The 19,511-nt window shown below is 53.7% G+C and overlaps 2 protein-coding genes across 3 annotated transcripts; one reads left to right on the top strand and one right to left on the bottom strand.

Moving 5' to 3' along the window:
- The first annotated feature begins 648 nt into the window (after positions 1-648).
- LOC135454026 (hydroxyacylglutathione hydrolase-like protein) lies at positions 649-5,899 on the top strand. The gene is made up of 8 exons (XM_064725712.1): positions 649-821; positions 1,522-1,586; positions 1,714-1,831; positions 2,268-2,376; positions 2,513-2,616; positions 2,812-2,913; positions 2,990-3,069; positions 4,096-5,899. Exons 1-8 carry the CDS (start codon positions 717-719, stop codon positions 4,259-4,261), a joined length of 849 nt encoding a protein of 282 aa, XP_064581782.1. The 5' UTR covers positions 649-716; the 3' UTR covers positions 4,262-5,899.
- A 1,446-nt stretch (positions 5,900-7,345) lies between these two features.
- On the bottom strand, positions 7,346-18,287 carry CIAO3 (cytosolic iron-sulfur assembly component 3). Of its 2 annotated transcripts, XM_064725710.1 has the most exons (11): positions 18,151-18,285; positions 15,361-15,456; positions 14,201-14,344; positions 12,505-12,637; positions 11,801-11,935; positions 11,420-11,538; positions 10,703-10,832; positions 10,402-10,474; positions 9,541-9,675; positions 8,409-8,566; positions 7,346-7,759 (listed from the first exon to the last, which is right to left on the bottom strand). In XM_064725710.1, exons 1-11 carry the CDS (start codon positions 18,214-18,216, stop codon positions 7,521-7,523), a joined length of 1,428 nt encoding a protein of 475 aa, XP_064581780.1. In that variant the 5' UTR covers positions 18,217-18,285; the 3' UTR covers positions 7,346-7,520. The 2 variants fall into 2 exon arrangements, with proteins under 2 accessions (XP_064581780.1, XP_064581781.1); XM_064725711.1 differs by lacking the exon at positions 9,541-9,675 and having other exon boundaries at positions 18,151-18,287.
- Between the last annotated feature and the right edge of the window lie 1,224 nt (positions 18,288-19,511).

Genomic DNA, 19,511 nt, shown 5'->3' with positions numbered 1-19,511 from the left:
CCTGTCCCTGGGGCAGAGGCCCTGCAGGAGCTCCAGTGTCCGGCACCGCTCTGCACCTTCTGTCCCCGCTGCTGCGTCCCTCCAGCGCCACCAGTGCCAGCCCCCCATCCCTGCCTTGTCCCTGCTGGCCCTGGGGACAGGCAGGGGCTGATTTTGGGGACAGAGCTGAGGGCTCCCCTCCTTCCTTCATCCCGGGGGTGTCAGGATGTGCCCAGGCTGGCACAACCCCCATGTCCCCGTGTCCCCATGTCACTGCAGCCGGGCTGTGCCCGCCCCACGCTGCGTGTCCCGCCCCGGGGGGCACAGGGCTGTCCCGTGTCCCCTGTCCCCCGTGTCACCGCGGCCGGGCTGTGCCCGCCCCACGCTGCGTGTCCCGCCCCGGGGGTGGCACAGGGGCTGTCCCCGTGTCCCCCTGTCCCCCATGTCACTGCAGCCGGGCTGTGCCCGCCCCACGCTGCGTGTCCCGCCCCGGGGGTGGCACAGGGGCTGTCCCCGTGTCCCCCTGTCCCCCATGTCACTGTAGCCGGGCTGTGCCCGCCCCACGCTGCGTGTCCCGCCCCGGGGGTGGCACAGGGGCTGTCCCCGTGTCCCCCTGTCCCCCGTGTCACTGCAGCCGGGCTGTGCCCGCCCCACGCTGCGTGTCCCGCCCCGCACACGCGGCACCGCCCCGGGGGTGGCGCTGGGGACACGCCGGGGTCCCGCAGCCTCCCGGGGCCATGAAGGTGAAGGTGATCTCCGTGCTGGAGGACAATTACATGTACCTGGTGATCGAGGAGAGCACCCGGCACGCCCTGGCCGTGGACGCCGCGGTCCCCAAGCGGGTGAGCGGGTCCGGGGGTGGCGGTGGCTCCATGGCGGGGTATCCGTGGGACATCCCCGGGCAGGACAGAGCCCCCCATGCCCCGGCTGTGCTGGGACCCTGCCCTGCCCTGTCCTGCCCTGCCCCTGCGGGTCCCCGAGCCGCTCCCAGCCCGAGCCGCGCCCCGCAGCCCCCACATCCAGCGGGATCCCCCCAAAGCCAGCCCTGTGCACGGTGACCCCATGGGCACCCCCTTTCCGGCCCGCCGTGTCCCCGTGTCGCTGTCCCGCTGTCCCCAGCCCTCCCTGTCGCGGCTTTTCGGCGTTCGGGGCTGACTCGGGCATTTCCTTCCTCCCGGAGCCGGAGCTGCTCCTGGCCCTGCGTGTTGAGCTGGCACCGGAGCCTCCTGGCACCGTGCGGGGCTGGCAGTGCCCTGTGCCAGCGTGGGTGGCACGGCCGCCGTGTCCCTGCCGTGCCAATGGCACCGTGCCCTCCTCTGTGCCTTCCCTGAGAAAGCACTGCCCAAAAATGCCCCCAAGGCCATGGAACAGTGTGGTGCCATCGCTCTGCTCCAGGCAGGGTCACAGCTTTGTGTCCCACCCTCAGGGGTGCTTTGGGGGATTGCCCTGCCTGGTGGCACAGGGGACAGGTCACTGTGTGGGTGTGTGTGTGTGTGTGTGTCACCTCCCCTGGCCTCTCACCGCTGCTCTGGTCCCTTTCAGCTGCTGGAGATCATCAAGAAAGAGGACGTGGTGCTCAAGGCCATCCTCACCACCCACCACCACTGGTAGGTGTGACCCGCTCGGGGTGGCCATGTCCCCACGGGGACAGTGGCTGTGTCCCCATGGGGATGGTGCCCGTCCCCAGTCCCAATCCCAATTCCAGTCCCGATCCCAATCCCTGCTCTGTCCCAGGGACCACGCCAGGGGCAATGAGGAGCTGGCCCAGCTGCTGCCAGGCCTGCAGGTGTTTGGGGCTGACGAGCGCATCGGGGCCCTCACACACAGAGTCAGCCACGGCCAGGAGCTCTCGGTGAGGGCCTGCAGGGCTGGGGACACTGGGTGGGGACACACACGGCTCCTGCTGCTGCATGGGGTGGTGGGGGGGTCCCCATGGGGGGGAGTGGGGAGCGGAGTGGGGTGGTCACACTGTCCCCAGTGGGGTGGTCACACTGTCCCCAGTGGGGTTGGTGCTTCTGGGCCGTGCTCTGCTCTTGGTGTCCTGGGGTGAGTGCAGATGTGGCCCCACAGATTCCTGGAAGCTCATCCCAATCCCAGCCTGTCTGGGGTTGTGCTGGAGGCTCCCACCCTCTCCTAGATCCCAAATGCCATCAGGGCAGACACAGCTTACAGCTGGACCCACCCAAAGCCCCATCAGATCTGTGGCCTGCTGGGCCCCAGGCAGGCGTGGGGAGGTTTGGGGGTCTGTTTGTCCCCCTCAGGAGGACCCTGACCCTCTGTCCCCCCAGTTTGGGACCATCAGGGTGAGGTGTCTCTTCACGCCGTGCCACACCTCGGGCCACATGTGCTACTTCATGTGGGAGGACGATTCCCCGGATGCTCCAGCTCTTTTCTCAGGTACCCCTGTGTCCCCCGTGGCCTTTGGGGACACACTCCCTGTGTGCTGCCTGTCCCCATGCTCAGCACTGCTGGGGTGACCCTGGCACCCCATGCCCATTCCTGGTGTCCCTCGGTGCCCACCCCTGTCCCACAGGTGACACCCTGTTCGTGGGCGGCTGCGGGCAGTTCTTCGAGGGCACAGCGGAGCAGATGCACACCAACCTCACCCAGATCCTGGGCACCCTGCCCAAGGACACGGTCAGTGCTCTCCCCTCCTGGTCTGGGGGGCTCCTGGGGCTGGGAGGGGGCTCAGGGCATGGATTTGGGGCTGGGACAGAGATCCTGGGCTGGGACAGGGATCTGGGGCTCAGGGCAGGGATTCTGGATTTGGGGCAGGGATCCCAGGCTGGGACCTGCCCTGGGAGCAGGTCTGATGCCCACTGCCTCCCACAGAAAGTTTTCTGTGGCCACGAATGCACCGTCAGAAACCTCAAATTCGCCTTGAAGGTGGAGCCAGAGAATGAGGTGGTGAAGGAGAAGCTGGCGTGGGCCAAGGTAAGTGATGGGATGTGCCAGGGGTGCCAGGGGGTGGGATGGCAGTGGGATTTGGACACTTCTGTCCCCCTGGCAGCAGAGGGATGATGAGGACCTGCCCACGGTGCCCTCCACGCTGCAGGAGGAGTTCCTGTACAACCCCTTCCTGCGGGTCACGTAAGTGCTGGGGGCTCCTGCCCCAAACTGCTTCCAAACCCTCCTGAACCATCCATCCCTGCTCCCAAACCCTCCTGAACCATCCATCCCTGCTCCCAAACCCTCCTGAACCATCCATCCCTGCTCCCAAACCCTCCTGCCCCAAATCTGACCATCCATCCCTGCTCCCAAACCCTCCTGAACCATCCATCCCTGCTCCCGAAACCTCCCTGAACCATCCCTGCTCCCAAAACCCTGCTGGGAAATCCCAGCCTGGGGCCAGGGGAGGCTGCCTGGACATGGGGTCACCTCAGAGCCACTCCAGAGCCACCAGTGTGCCCACTGTCCATCCCAGCCCAGGGTGTGTCCCCAGGCGTCCCTTCGGAGACCCCAGCGCTTTTCCCCATGTGTCCCCATGGCTCACAGGGCTGTGTCCCTGGTCCCCGCTCACAGCTGTGTCCCCAGGGCTTGACCCCTGTGTCCCAGCCACGGCTGTCCTTGTCCCTGTGTCCCAGGGACAGCTGTGTCCCAGGAGCTGTGCCCAGGGTGTGTCCCCATGGCTCAAGGCTGTGTCCCATGGCTCACAGGGTGTGTCCCCATGTGTCCCCAGGCTGACAGGGTGGTCCCCAGGGCATGTGTCCCATGGCTCACAGGGCTGTGTCCCCTGTGTCCCCTGTGTCCCCAGGTGACAGGGCTGTGTCCCCTGTGTCCCCATGGCTCAGGGGGCTGTGTCCCCATGTGTCCCCTGTGTCCCCAGGCTGACAGGGCTGTGTCCCCAGGGCTGTGTCCCCATGTGTCCCCTGTGTCCCCATGGCTCACAGGGCTGTGTCCCCTGTGTCCCCAGGCTGACAGGGCTGTGTCCCCAGGGCTGTGTCCCCATGGCTCACAGGGCTGTGTCCCCTGTGTCCCCAGGCTGACAGGGCTGTGTCCCCAGGGCTGTGTCCCCAGGCTGACAGGGCTGTCCCCCTGTCCAGGGTGACAGGGCTGTGTCCCCAGGGCTGTGTCCCCAGGGCTGTGTCCCCAGGCTGACAGGGCTGTCCCCTGCAGGGAGGAGGCCGTGCAGAGGTTCACGGGCAGGACAGAGCCCGTGGAGGTGCTCAGGGCTCTGCGCTCCCACAGGGACACCTTCAAGAAGCCCAAGGAGAGGCCCAACCCCCAGGCCATGCTGGCCTTTGACTGGGGGCTCTTTGGGCCCTTCCTGGAGAAGAAGTGACACCCCGAGGTGCCAGGGCTCCCCCTGGCTGGGCCCAGCTCAGCTTGGCTCCCAGCTGGGTTTGGGGGCTGCATTTTGTCTTTAGGCTGCTTGCGTGAGGCTGCTCTGCTCTGCCCTGCTCCCCCCCTGGCTCCTGGGGTTCCTGTGCAGCTCCTGGGTCCCTTTGGGGGGATCCCAGGCTGTGGGACCCCCTCGGGGGGCTGGCAGAGGGTCAGGACGTGGCTGGGAGCAGGGGAGCTGCCATGGAAGGATGCAGGGATGCTCAGGATGTGGTGCCGTGCCCATGGAGCCCCTGCCTGCCCTGCATCCCCATCCAGGGCTGCTGGGATGTGGTTTGGGACTCCTGGGAGCCCTCCTGGCCCTGCCTGTCCTGCTCCAGCCCCTCTGGCCCAGTGTCCTGGCTGATGGACACTTGGATCCCCACCATGGGACACTGGGGAGTCACTGGTGTCACCAGAACCCACCCAGCTCCAGCCCTGTGCTGGCAAATCCATCACAGCAGGGTTTGGGTGGGTTCCCCCCCATTTTCCAGCAGGTCCCACAGGGATTTGTGCAGGGATTTGTGGCCGTGGCTGCCTTGGGGAGCCCTTGGGATGTGGGGTGTCCATGTGGAGCAGGGTCAGCCCCAGGAGGATTCCCCAAAGTGGGACAGAATTTAGGCAGCCCAGAACAAAGTGAGGCCATGCATCCCTTTCTGCTTTTTTGCTTTTTCCAAGATTAAACCTGGGAAACACTCGGTGCCAACCCCATGGACATTGCCTTGCCAAGAGCCAGGGAGCAGCTGGGGCTCCCAGGCCTTCCCTTGGTGCAAAACCAGGGCTGTGTTTTATTTATTTTTGCCTGAGAAAGGAGCAGAGTTTTATTTGCAGCTGTGGGGAGGCTCTTCACACCACTGAAGTCATTCCTTTTTTTATTTTTATGAAGAAAATGAGTGTTTGATGGCAGCTCCCAGCACTGGGACAGAGTTATTTCAGGGATTTTCATGTGTGGACTGTGAATTTCTTTGTTGCCACTGGAGTCTGGTTTGGGGCCTTTTCCTGTGCTACAAACCAAGTTGGGTTGGTTTTTTGTTTGTTTGTTTTTCCTTTTATTAAGTTATAGTTTGTATTTCCTTTGCATGAAAGGGAAAAGATTTATCCAGCTGCAAAATGGTACCATGGCTTCATCCCTCAGTTCCCATGAAATGCTGGATTTTGGATGTTCCCTTTGGGATTTTATTTCTCCTGGGAGCAGGGAAGCCCCTGTGGGTGTGACCCAGCCCTGAGCCTGGGACAAATTCAATCCCACAGCCCAAACTGGGACCAATTCCAGCTGTTGTGGTGCCAAACAGGGAGCCCAGGGTGGCCCTGTCACCCCTGTGTGTGTTGGTGACCTGGGAATCCAAGGGCAGAGCCCTGGGGGTTTCATTCCCAGCCCATTCAGCCTCTGTGATTTTTGTGCATTTCTGGGCTGATGTGCTGAGCCCAGCCTGGAGCCCCTCCCTGGCATTCCCTGCACGGCAAAGGGAATTCTCTGGAAGCACCAATTTGCTCCTCAGGAAGGAGGGGAGGGGGTTGATGCCTTAGAACACTGTGAGGTCATGAATGATCAGCCACAGCTGAAAAATGGAAAGCTTTTAATTAAAAACATGAAAATTCACCATTTGTTCTGTGGATTCATTGGAACAAAGTGCAGAGGGGGCTGTGGTTCCTGCCAGCCCCAAGGTCAGGGATTATTCTGTGGTAATTTCAGGATGCTATCCAGCTGTAAGTGCCTGTTCTGTCTGGATTTGGGGATTTTATCCCTCAGGAAGTGGCTGCTGAGGCTGGGTAAGGGTGACAGTTCTGTCACTCCCTGCTGAGTGTTCAGGAATAAAACACAGAGAAGGAACTGCCCTTGGTATAAATTACTATAATTTAAGGAAAAGGAATCACAGGGTTTCTGTCCAGCATTCCCTCCAGTCCCTCTGCAGCCCCAGGGATGATCCCAGGCCTTGGATCCCCTCTCTGGGGGCACAGACCCAGTGAGAGGGAGAGCTCCAGGCTCAGGAGAGCTTTTCCAATGGGCTGGGGCTGTTCCAGCAGGGGCAGGCACAGATCTGAGTGCTGTGACAGCCCAGCAGGGCCTGGGGCAGGAACACTGGGCTGTGGCACAAAGCTGAGCCTGGAGCTGAGCTCTGAATCCTTCAGCTCCTCAGCTCTGGCAGTTCTGGGGCTGTCCCATCAGCCTGGGAGGTGCTCCTGCCTCTCCTGCTGTGTCCCTGCCAGACTGGGGGTTTATTCCCATCCCATCACCTCCAGCTGGAGGAATGAGCAGTGCCAGGCACTCTCCCAGAGGCAGATTTGGGGTTTATTCCCATCCCCTCAGATTTGGGGTTTATTTCCATCCCATCACCTCCAGCTGGAGGATTGACTGAGCAGTGCCAGGCCCTTTTCCAGAGGCAGATTTGGGGTTTATTCCCATCACCTCAGATTTGGGGTTTATTGCATCCCTTCACTCTCCAGCTGAGCAATGAGCAGTGCCAGGCCCTTCCCCAGAGGCAGATTTGGGGTTTATTCCCATCACCTCAGATTTGGGGTTTATTGCCCTCACCTCAGCCTCCAGCTGGAGGATTGAGCAGTGCCAGGCCCTTCCCCAGAGGCAGATTTGGGGTTTTCCCATCACTCACATTTGGGTTTATTGCCCTCACCTCAGCCTCCAGCTGGAGGATTGAGCAGTGCCAGGCCCATTTCCAGAGGCAGATTTGGGGTTTATTGCCATCCCTTCACTCTCCAGCTGGAGGATTGAGCAGTGCCAGGCCCTTTTCCAGAGGCAGATTTGGGCTGAATGAGCAGTGCCAGGCCCTTTTCCAGAGGCAGATTTGGGGTTTATTCTCATCCCCTCCAGCTGGAGCAATGAGCAGTGCCAGGCACTTTTCCAGAGGCAGATTTGGGGTCAGTGAGCAGTGCCAGGCCCTTCCCCAGAGGCAGATTTGGGGTCAGTGAGCAGTGCCAGGCCCTTCCCCAGAGGCAGATTTGGGTCAGTGAGCAGTGCCAGGCCCTTTTCCAGAGGCAGATTTGGGGTCAGTGAGCAGTGCCAGGCCCTTCCCAGAGGCAGATTTGGGTCAGTGAGCAGTGCCAGGCCCTTTTCCAGAGGCAGATTTGGGGTGAATGAGCAGTGCCAGGCCCTTCCCCAGAGGCAGATTTGGGGTCAGTGAGCAGTGCCAGGCCCTTCCCCAGAGGCAGGGGCTGCCCAGAGTCCCTGGAGGCTCAGCAGTGCAGCTCAGAAGGCACTGAGGCTCTCACCATTTGATGCTGAGGGCAGAGCTGGCTCTCTCCACAGCGTGGTACTGGGTGTGCAGCACCTGCAGGGCCCTGGCTGAGCCCCAGCCCCCCAGCCAGCGCTCATAGAGCTCCCTCACTGCCTGGTTCTGCTCCGGCTCCTCAGCCCTCAGGGATCCATACAGCCTCTCCACCTGCTGCAGCTCCTCCTTGCTGGATTCCCCCTCCAGTTTGATCTGCCCTCCTCCATTCAGACAGCCTGGGGGGTAAAAAAACCAAAAGAGATTAATAACTTTAATAACTTCAGCTGGGAAAACATCCTCAGAAATTCCAGGTCATTTATCCTGCTCCTGCAAAGGGCTGCAGGGATGGAAAGAGCCCAGGGACGGAGGTGCCCTCCCAGTTATCTGCCAGCAGCAGGGAGATGTGGGCTGCCTCCAGCTGGGGCTCTGCCAGCTCTTATCTCTTATCTGCTGCCCCCAGGAGGGAGCCTGAGCCCAGCCCAGTGAGCCCAGCCTTGCAGGAAAGGGAAAAGTGCCTGGGATGAGTTCTGGGGGCTGGGAGGGTCCTTGGGAAGGAGCAGCTCCAAGGGAGCCAACAGCAGCACAGGGAAAATGGAATCAAATATTGAATATTCCTCCACCAGCCGCAGCAGCATTTTCTGTCAGTGTGATGTCAGGTTTGGGCAATTTCAGGGGGAAAATCCCCTCAGGTACCAGAGCTCAGGAAATCCTCCTTAAAGCAATTAATTATGAAAATGTTGTGTGACGGAATTCAGCTGCAATTCTTTAAATCCTGAGGAGTTATTGGAAAACATGCCAACAGCCACAGCCCAAGGGGGTGAGGAATCTCCCTTTTCTCCTGTCTGGATTGCCCTGGAGCTCCCCCAGGCTTTGGAGCAGCCTCACCTGAGGGACAGGCCATGACCTCCACGTAGTGATAGGGGCACTTCCCTCTCTTGAGCTTCTGCACCAGGTTCTGGATGTTCCTGAAGCCATAGGCCAGCGCAAAGTGCAGCAGGACCTGCCCGTCCCTCTCCAGGGTCACCTCCTGCAAGTCCTTGTTCCTGAGGAGCAGAGCACAGCAAGTGGCTTCTCCAGATCTATTAAAATCTATTTTAAGCTTCAAAGAGCAAGACCCAAATTCTTGGTGAGTCTCACTGAAGAGCTGTCCCAGTTCTGGGCCACGCAAGGAAAACAGGAAGGAATTCCTTCCAGAACCTTCCTGGAGCCACCTGAGCAGAGTTTGCAGGAGGACACCTGTGCTGGATAAAGCCTAAAAAAGCTCAGCACAGGGAGCCCCTCCCTGACAGACCTGAGTTCCTTCAGCCAACATCAACTGGGGATTTTTGACTTCTTCTGGATTATAAAACATGGGAGCAAAACCTGACTGAGGATTCCAGATTTCTAAGGTTAGTGGGAATACCTGGCCCTGATAAAAAAGTAAGTAATTTGATTTTTACCAAGTTTTTGAGACTTTTTTTCTGCTTCCTAAACCAGGGAATCCTAAACATAAAAATTGCTCATTAGGGATATTATTAATCCTAAAGGATACATTAAATTAGAGCTGGGAAGGCAGAAGGAATCTCAGGTGGATGAGCCTCAATGCCCAAACTCAGTGATTAATTTTGTGTTTTACTACAGTTAAACAGAGACCCAAAACCCTCCCACAAGGTTTTTTGGGATCAATAATCAGTGACAAATCTCCCTGATTGGCCTGATCCAAGGTGAGGAATCCCTGCTCTGCCTTCTCAATTACTCTAAAATTTTATAATTATTCTAAAAATTATCAGTGGGAAAATCCACCAGGCCAAACTCCAGGGTGGGGCTGGAATTCTCCCTGGAATTGGCTGATTTATTTAATATTGGCTGATTTATTTAATATTGGCTGATTATTGCTGAGCAGCTGGAGGACGGAGCAGCCAATCTCAGCCTGGACGTGAACTTTAACATTGCAAAAAAACCCTAAAAATTCAGCCTATCAACAGGGAGAGAATTCCTGAAAAAACCCAGAGTTTCCAGCGGGGTTGCAGCTCCTTACTTGAGGGGTCTGTAGTGGATGGAGGCGCCGTGGATGCCGAAGAGCTCGCGGGCAGCGTGGATGAAGATGTGCTCCAGGAACCCTCCTGAGCCCCCGCCACGGTGAGAGCTCAGCTCCTCTGCAGCCCTGCCGAGCCTGGGGGGCACAGAGAGGGCCCTCAGGGCTTGGGGGGCACACAGAGAGAGCCCTCAGGGCTTGGGGGGCACACACAGAGCCCTCAGGGCTTGGGGGGCACACAGAGAGAGCCCTCAGAGCTTGGGGGGCACACACAGAGCCCTCAGAGTTTGGGGGGCACACAGAGAGTCCTCAGAGCAAACACAGAGCCCTCAGGGCTTGGGGGGCACACAGAGAGAGCCCTCAGGGCTTGGGGGGCACACAGAGAGCCCTCAGGGCTTGGGGGGCACAGAGAGAGCCCTCAGGGCTTGGGGGGCACACACAGAGCCCTCAGAGCACACACAGAGCCCTCAGGGCTTGGGGGGCACACACAGAGCCCTCAGGGCACAGAGAGAGCCCTCAGGGCTTGGGGGGCACAGGGAGAGCCCTCAGAGCACAGAGAGAGCCCTCAGGGCTTGGGGGGCACAGGGAGAGCCCTCAGAGCACACACAGAGCCCTCAGAGCACACAGAGAGTCCTCAGAGCAAACACAGAGCCCTCAGGGCTTGGGGGGCACAGAGAGAACCCACAGAGCACACAGAGAGTCCTCAGAGCACACACAGCACCCTCAGGCTTGGGGGGCACACACAGAACACTCAGGGCACACACAGAGCCCTCAGGGCTTGGGGGCACACACAGAAAAGGGAATTCTGAACTCCCTAAATCCTGGAGGAAAAGGAACAGGACTGAAATGGGATTTTGCTCTTACATGGTGTCCAGAGGAGAAGGATCTACATCTGACAGGGACACTCCTTCTTGCTCCAGCAGCTTCAGCACTTCTCCTAGGGCAGAACCAGGCACAAAGAGTGCTTATTTTTGGGATACAGGCAAACAAACCCCACAGAGCAGTCCCTAAACTGCCCCTGCATTTTACCAGGGCATGATTTGCACTATTAAATGTAAATCTAGATCAATATCCAACCTCAGAGACAGAGGGTTAGTGAAGCCAGGGAACACTGCAAGGCTCCCAGAATTTGCTGGAATTGGGAATCTCCTGTGGCTCTGCTTACCTGTGGTGATGACACAATCCACATCCCTGGTCTGGAATTCCTGGTTGAAGAAGTCTGGCCTGGAGGCCTCCAGCTTTTTGTCATAGCAGGGCATGACAGTGACGTGGTAGATCCTGTCAGGGGGCAGGTGCTGCAAGGGAGATTTGGGCTGCTCAAATCCCCCTGGCCCCAGGGAGAGCATCCCAGGGGCAAGGAGTGGGGGAAATAATGCCCCTGTGCCCCTGGAATGGCCCCACTATGACTGAGTATTTGTGTATTTATATATTTATGAGTAAATGAAATTATTTCAATTTCAGCTGCAGGCAGTGTCAGCAGTTGTGGAGCTTCAGAGGTTTCATGGAATCCTGGAATGGTTTGGGGTGGAAGGACCTTAAACCCCAACACCTCCCAGGGTCCCACTGCAGCCTTGGCTTGGGTCACTTATTTGAAATTATTCACCAAATTTAAACAACAATGGCACAAAGACACTGAAAATAATAGTAATAATAAAAGTTCCTCAGCTCTCCCAGATAATTCAGGTTTAATTTAATTAGCCCATGCTTAGTGTTCTGCCCTAATTACTACTCATTAGCTAAGACAGAAGTGAGGAAGATTTCTGCCTTCGGCAAGGCAATATTGACCCTTAAGTGTGTATTACACAGCAAATTTATAAATAATCAGCCTGAAGTGTTGAATTAGAGGAGTTGTGCAGTAAGAAGAGCATTTTTAGAGCTGTACCTGCTGCTCTGCAAAGTAGCCCTTGACCAGGGAGCCCATGACCTGCTGGGGGGATTTGGTGGTGCTGATGTGGGGGATGATGAAGCTGCCGTGGGTTTTCTCTGCATAGCAGATCCAGCCTGCAAGGAACATCACCCAAAAATTAATTAAAAAATAAGAATCAGGCCTTCACTCTGCCCATTCTCCCCAAAGCCCAGGTTTGGTGCCATTTTCAGCACAAAAAGCAAAGCAAGTGTCAGCCCAGATTGATTTTAAGGTATCTCACCACTGCTTTAGCACCACAATCTGTGCTGTGAGAATAATCCTGCAGGTCAGAACATCCATCTGCAGCTTTCTGAGCAGCTGCTGGGTTTGGGATTGCAGCTGGAACTGCAGGCATACCTGGGCAGGCAGAGGCCAGCATGGGCAGGGCCTTTTTGTCCTCTGCTTGCCTCTGGAAGCGCCTCACAAACTCCTGCTGGCTCTCCAGGAGGCTGAAGTTCCTGGAGAAGGTCGTGTCAAACACGTGGTGCACACCTGGGCAGGACAGCAGCTGGGTTAGAACCCTCAGCACACAGCAAAACACAGCAAAAACCCTCCCACTTCAACCAGGGGCAGGCTCTTTTCAGCAGGGAAAAAGGAGGAAAGGTGTCAGAAAAGGTGGAATGTAAAATGGTAAATTGTTTCCAGTGGTTCTTTACAGGTTTTATGGGCTGATGGAATGGTTTGGGTTGGAAAGGACCTCAAAGCTCAGGCAGAGACATCTCCCACTATCCCAGGGTGCTCCAGCCTGGCCCTGGGCACTGCCAGGGATCCAGGGCAGCCCCAGCTTCTCTGGGCACCCATGCCAGGGCCTGCCCACCCTCCCAGCCAGGAATTCCTTCCCAACATCCCACCTGTCCCTGCCCTCTGGCAGTTTAAATCCCTTCCCTTGTCCTACCCTTACAAAAAATCCCTCCCCTCCTTTCCCCAAGCTTTTCCCAAGTTTTCCTCCCCTCCCTCCAGGCTCACTGTGTGACTGGAGTTTGGGACAGCCTGGAATCCCCGTGGGGGTTAAATCCCTTTAACCTGAGCTCAGCCCAGACAGCAGCACAGCCCACACTTGCCGAGGCCCTTGAGGAAGGTGGTCAGCTTCTGGGCTGTCTCCAGCAAACCCAGCTTGCACCTGGCAGCCAGGGAGGCTCTGGACTGGGGGGACACAGAAACCACCACCAGCTTCTGCTCGTGGGCAGCAGCGGCCTGGAAAACACCAAACAGCCCCAAAGTGGCAGAGCTGGCAGCACCACAGAGCTCACTCTGAGGCAGGAACTTCACCAAACCCTTGCAAAATGAGAATAAACCCAAAAATGTGGCACAGGTAGGGCTGGCAGCACCACAGAGCTCCCCAGGCTCACCCTCACAACTTTAAAAATGAGAATAAACCCCATGAGAGCAGTGGGATCCCTGAGGGCTCAGGAATTCCCTTTCCCTGTGGATTTTTCCCCCCTTTTCCTGTGGATTTTCCCCCCTTTTCCTGTGGATTTTCCCCCTTTTCCTGTGGATTTTCCCCCTTTTCCTGTGGATTTTTCCCCTTTTCCTGTGGATTTTTGCCCTTTTCCTGTGGATTTTTCTGTGGATTTTTCCCCATGTCCTGTGGATTTCCCCCCTTTCCCTGTGGATTTTCTCCCTTTTCCCTGTGGATTTTCTCCATTTTCCTGTGGATTTTCCCCCCTTTTGCTGTGGATTTTCCCCCCTTTTGCTGTGGATTTTCCTGTGGATTTTCCCCCATATCCTGTGGATTTTTCCCCCTTTTCCTGTGTTTTTTCCCCCTTTTCCTGTGGATTTTCCCCCTTTTCCTGTGGATTTTTCCCCCTTTTCCTGTGGATTTTTCCCCCTTTTCCTGTGGATTTTCCCCCTTTTCCTGTGGATTTTTCCCCCTTTTCCTGTGGATTTTCCTCCTTTCCCTGTGGATTTTTCCCCCTTTCCCTGTGGATTTTCCCCCTTTTCCTGTGGATTTCCCCCCTTTTCCTGTGGATTTTCCCCCTTTTCCCTGTGGATTTTTCCTCTTTTCCCTGTGGATTTTTCCCCATTTCCTGTGGATTTTCCCCCTTTTCCTGTGGATTTTTCCCCCTTTTTCCTGTGGATTTTCCCCTTCCTGTGGATTTTCCCCATATCCTGTGGATTTTCCCCTTCCTGTGGATTTTCTCCCATATCCTGTGGATTTTTCCCCCTTTTCCTGTGGATTTTTCTCCCTTTTCCTGTGGATTTTTCTCCCTTTTCCTGTGGATTTTTCCCCTTTTCCTGTGGATTTTCCTGTGGATTTTCCCCCTTTCCCTGTGGATTTTTCCCCGTTTTCCTGTGGATTTTCTGGGATTTTCCCCCATATTCCTGTGGATTTTTTCCCCCTTTCCCTGTGGATTTCCGAGGATTTCCCCCATATCCTGTGGATTTTCCTCCTTTCCCTGTGGATTTTCCGAGATTTTCCCCATATCCTGTGGATTTTTTCCCCTTTCCCTGTGGATTTTTCGGGATTTTTCCCCATATCCTGTGGATTTTTCCCCCTTTCCGTGGATTCTCAATTTTCCCTCTTTCCTGTGGATTTTCCCCCTTTTGCTGTGGATTTTTTCCCGTTTCGTGATTTTCCTTGATTTCTTCATTCCTGTGGATTTTCCCCCGTTTTCCTGTGGATTTTCCCCGTTTCCCTGTGGATTTTTCTCCTTTTTCCTGTGGATTTTCCTGTGGATTTTTCCCCGTTTCCCTGTGGATTTTTCCCCGTTTTCCTGTGGATTTTCCCCGTTTTCCTGCAGGCTGAGTGGAACCCACCTTGTTTTGGGCCAGCACCTTGCAGAGCTCCCCGTGGCTCTGCTGGCTCACCAGGACACTCTCAGCTGAGGTGATGCAGCCACTGCAGGCCAGGCAATCATTCAGGGAGATTTTGGCTTTCTCCAGCTTCTGGGCTTCCCCATCCTACAAAAAAACCCAAAAATCCCAAAGGAGGATCAGTTCTGAGCCCAGAATTTAAGGTGCAGTTTCCCCACTTTGTTACAAATAATGAAGGTGTTATTATTTTGATTTTTACATCTTTATTTTTAATGAGATGAGGACAAAGCCACCTGAATTTGGCTGCTTTTAATGGGATTATTTGGCACAGCAAAGGAGATTTCATCCCAGACACTGGAAGGGAATATTTTCCCTTCTATCTGCCCTGAATAATTTGATTTTCCCAGGAGATTCTCCTCCAGTCATAGCCAGGAATAGACCAGGAAATGAGGCACTTTAACATTTTAAAATAAGGAACCAGGCTCCTTTGGAAGTGCTGTGCCCTCCTTTTGTAAAATCAAAATTTGCCTCAAGTTCCAAGTTCCATTCCCAGAGGGATTCCCAGCCTGGTTAATTGAGCAGTGCCAACTTTTTTTGGTGAAAACAGGAAAAACTCAGCCTGAATTCTTCAAGCTTTTAAAGAAATAATTTGAAATATTATTTTTTTTAAATCCAGCATGATTTATTAAAAATATCTTGATTAAATCTCTGAGTGAGCACAAGGACTTTGTCACAACCAACCTGGAACTGCCAATCCTTAAATATTGATAAAATAAATAAACTTTTCATCTTATCTGCTTTCTAATGAAAATCATCACCAATTAATGGCAGCGTTTCAGAGTATAAAAAACTGGAATAAATTGGAATTACTGAGTATAAAGTGACTGCTTAGAAAAGAAGTTATAAATTAAAATGCTGATAAATTAAAGTTTAATACAATCTCAGCTTATCTGCTCTTATATTAATAATCAAGAATTAATGCCAGCGTTCAGAGGATAAAAATGGCACAAAATTGAAATTATTTATTATTAATTAAAAAGAAAAAAAAACCCAGGAGTGCTGGCAGCATCTCTTTGAGGCATTAAATGGATGTAGATAATTAAAATATTTAAAATACACTGATTTTTCTGGTTTTTTTTACAGTGAACAAAGACCCCACGTACCTGATTGACCTGGAAATAACTTCCATCAGCTTCAATCCTGATCTTGGCTGCTGCTTTTCCAGGCTTTTTGTCCACTTTGACAGGTTTGATGCATTCCTGAAAGAGCAGCAGAGCCTGGAGGTGAGGAGCTGAGCAAGGAAAAGGGGATTGGGTCAAAAATCAATATTGGAGATTGAATAAAAAATAAATATTGGGAATTGAATAAGAAATTAATATTGGGGATTGATTAAAAAATCAATATAGGAGATTGGATAAAAATCAATATAGGGGATTGGATAAAAAATAAATATTGGGGATTGATAAAAAATCAATATAGGGGATTGGATAAAAATCAATATAGGGGATTGAATAAAAAATAAATATAGGGGATTGGATAAAAATCAATATAGGGGATTGAATAAAAAATAAATATTGGGGATTGATAAAAATCAATATAGGGGATTGAATAAAAAATAAATATTGGGATGGCTAAAAATAAGTATAGAGGGTTAATAAAAATCATTATTGGATTAAATAAAAAATAATATAGGATTAAGATAAAAAATCAATATAGGGGATTGGATAAAAAAATAAATATTGGGGGATTGGATAAAAATATTGGGGATTTGATAAAAAATCAATATAGAGTTTTTTGATAAAAACAATATAGAGATGATTGATAAAAAATCAATATAGGGGATTGGATAAAAATCAATATAGGGGATTGAATAAAAAATAAATATAGGGGATTGGATAAAAAGAAGTATAGAGGATTGAATAAAAAATCAATATTGGGGATTAAATAAAAAATAAATATTAGGGAATTGCATAAAAAATCAATATAGGGGATTGGATAAAAATATTGGGGATTTAATAAAAAAATCAATATAGGGATTGGATAAAAAATAAATATAGGGCATTGAATAAAAAATAAGTATTGGGGATTGATAAGAAATCAATATTGGGGATTGGATAAAAAATCAATATTGGGGATTTTTAAAAGAATAAATATAGGGGATTGAATAAAGAATAAATATTGGGGATTAAATAAAAAATAAATATAGGAGATTCAATAACAAATCAATATTGGGGATTAGATAAAAAATAAATATAGGGGATTTAATAAAAAATAATATAGGGGATTGAATAAGGAATAAATATTAGGGATTAAATAAAAAATAAATATAGGAGATTCAATAACAAATCAATATTGGGGATTAGATAAAAAATAAATATAGGGGATTTAATAAAAAATATAGGGGATTGAATAAAAAATAAATATTGGGAATTAAGTTTTAAAAAATAGGGGATTCAATAAAAAATAAATATAGGAGATTGGACAAAAATAAATAACGGGGATTTAAAAAATTGGGAAATAAATGTAAAAAATAGGGGATTGAATAAAAAATGAAGGGATCAAAGAGCAGCTCTGGATGCTGCCCCCAGTCCAGGCTGGCATTTCCAGTTTCCCCAGGCCTGCAGAGGCTCTCACCCCCTGCGAGCAGGAGGAACAATTCTCCAGCATCATCCCAGGCCAGCTCTGCTGCTCTGGCTCAGCTCTGGCTCCGGGGCTGTGGCAGAACAGCCCCTTCCTCCTCCTCCTCCTCCTCCTCCTCTCCCAAATGCAGGCCAGCTCCCAGCTCAGCTGCAGGGAGGTGCCAGTGCCCAGCCCAGCTGGCTCTGGGGACATGAGGGGCTCAGTGCCACCCTGCCCTGGTGCCCAGCATCAGTCCCAGAGGTTTTTCTGGATTTTACCCTGATTTTATCCTGATTTTAGCGCTCTTTTTCCCCCAGCTCTGTCCTGCTCCTCCTCTGAGCACTCTGAGTTTTCCCCTAAATGAATCCCCCTGCAGGAACCCCGCACTCAGAGCAAAGGCAGGGCTGGTGATTCCCTGAGGAATTCCCTTACAAACCCAAACCCAGGGAGAATTCAGCATTTTGGGGTTCGCTATTGCCCTGCCCACAGTCCCAGCTCGGTCCTTCTGCTGTGCTTCTCAGAAATGCAGGACAGAAATCTGGATATGAATCCTGGGTATGAATCGGGATATAAATCCTGGATATGAATCGGGGTATGAATGCTGGTTTTGAATCCTGGATATGAATCCAGATATAATCTGGATATAACTATTGGATATAAATCCCGGATATGAATCCTGGACACAAAGCCTGGATATAAATCCTGGATATGAATCGGGATACAAATCCAGGACTGACATCTCGGGTGTGACCCCACAGTGACACTGCAATGTTCCACAGTGTCCCCACGGTGACCCCACAGTGACTCACAGTGTCCCAGTGACCCCGCAGTGTCCCTATGTGTCCCACAGTGTCCCCGCGAGTCCCATGTGACCCACATGTCCACGTGTCCCCGCCGTGTCGTGTCCCCACGGTGTCCCACAGTGTCCATGTCCGCGTCCCACGTGTCCACAGTGTCCAGGACCCCGCATGTCCCTAGTGTCCCACAGTGTCCCACAGTTCCCACGGTGACCACAGTGTCCCCGCAGTGTCCCACTGTCCCACGGTGACCCACAGTGACTCACAGTGTCCCAGTGACCCTGCAGTGTCCCATGTGTCCACTGTCCCGCGGTGTCCATGTGTCCCCGCAGTTCCCCACGGTCCCAGTGTCCCAGTACCCGCAGTGCCCAAGGTGTCCCAGCCTGTCCCGTCCCTGCCGATCCGTCCAGCCCTCGTTTCCCCCCCAGCAGCGGGAGGGGTTTTCTGGCCGGGCACGGTCCCGTGCGGTGACACCGAGGGGCAGAGGCTGAGGTGGCACCGCCGCCTCCCCTCAGGGCCCCTCCCCGGCGCTGTCACCTGCGAGGGGGCGATGAAATCGTCCAGATCCGTCAGCTGCAGCACCCCGCTGAAGCGCGCCGCCATGGCTGCCGCAAGGCGAGCCGTGTGCTGTGAAACCGGACTGCCACACCGCCGGAAAGCGAGCAGCGTGTCGTGACACGGGACTACACGCACGCGAAGGCGAGCCGTGTCGTGACACGGGACTACAGCATCGCCGCTAAGTGAGCCGTGTGTCGTGACACGGGACTACAGCACCGCCGGAAAGCGAGCAGCGTGTCGTGACACAGGACTACAGCACCACCGCCAAGGCGACCGGGTGTGGTGTGTGAAACGGACTACAGCACCGCCGGAAAGCGAGCCGCGTGTCGTCACGGTAGACCTCGAACGGACTACAGCATCGCCGCTAAATGAGCCGCGTGTCGTGACACGGGACTACAGCACCGCCGGAGAGCGAGCCGCGTGTCGTGACACGGGACTACAGCACCGCCGCAAGGCGAGCAGCGTGTCGTGACACGGGACTACAGCACCGCTGGAAAGCGAGCAGCGTGTCGTGACACGGGACTACAGCACCGCCGCAAGGCGAGCCGCGTGTCGTGACACGGGACTACAGCACCGCCGGAGAGCGAGCAGCGTGTCGTGACACGGGCTACAGCACCGCGTGTCGTGACACGGGACTACAGCACCACCGCAAGGCGAGCCGTGTGTCGTGACACGGGACTACAGCACCGCCGCTAAGTGAGCCGCGTGTCGTGACACGGGACTACAGCACCGCCGGAGAGCGAGCCGCGTGTCGTGACACGGGACTACAGCACCGCCGCAAGGCGAGCCGCGTGTCGTGACACGGGACTACAGCACCGCGTGTCGTGACACGGGACTACAGCACCGCCGCCAAGCGAGGCATCCCCGCTGTCGTACAACGGGACTGCCACACCCCCTCAAAGCGAAGAGCAGCACTGACTGTTGTAAAAGCCACCGCAATAACAATGTATTATTTTTTATTTTTGCTCTGTAAATATCAACTTTTTGGAATAAACTGATACTGTGTAAGGCCTTCTCGCGTTCTAAGCAAGGAGAAATGTGTCAGCGCCGGGAAAATTTGGTGTAATTCCCCTTCTTTTACATGTTGGAATCTCCTGCCTCAAGGGGATGCCAAAATTAAATCCCAGCAAATGTTTCAGACTCTGAGAAATAAAAAAAAAAAAAAAAAGAAAGAATTAGGCACAAAATGAGGTGAATTCCCTGCAGCTGCTGGGCCCAGCCAGGTGCTCAGGGGGTACTTAAGGAGCACATTTGGGGTGGGGAACATTTGGGCTTTAGGGAGAGTGGGGGACAGGAGTAGCTGAGGTTTGTTCTCATTTTTGGGACTGGGCTGTACGGGA

This window comes from Zonotrichia leucophrys, chromosome 14 (genome assembly GCF_028769735.1).
Source record: "Zonotrichia leucophrys gambelii isolate GWCS_2022_RI chromosome 14, RI_Zleu_2.0, whole genome shotgun sequence".
Classification (NCBI taxonomy): Eukaryota; Metazoa; Chordata; class Aves; order Passeriformes; family Passerellidae; genus Zonotrichia; species Zonotrichia leucophrys.
Note: the sequence above shows the minus strand (reverse complement) of the source record. Positions and strands in the feature narration are given on the sequence as shown.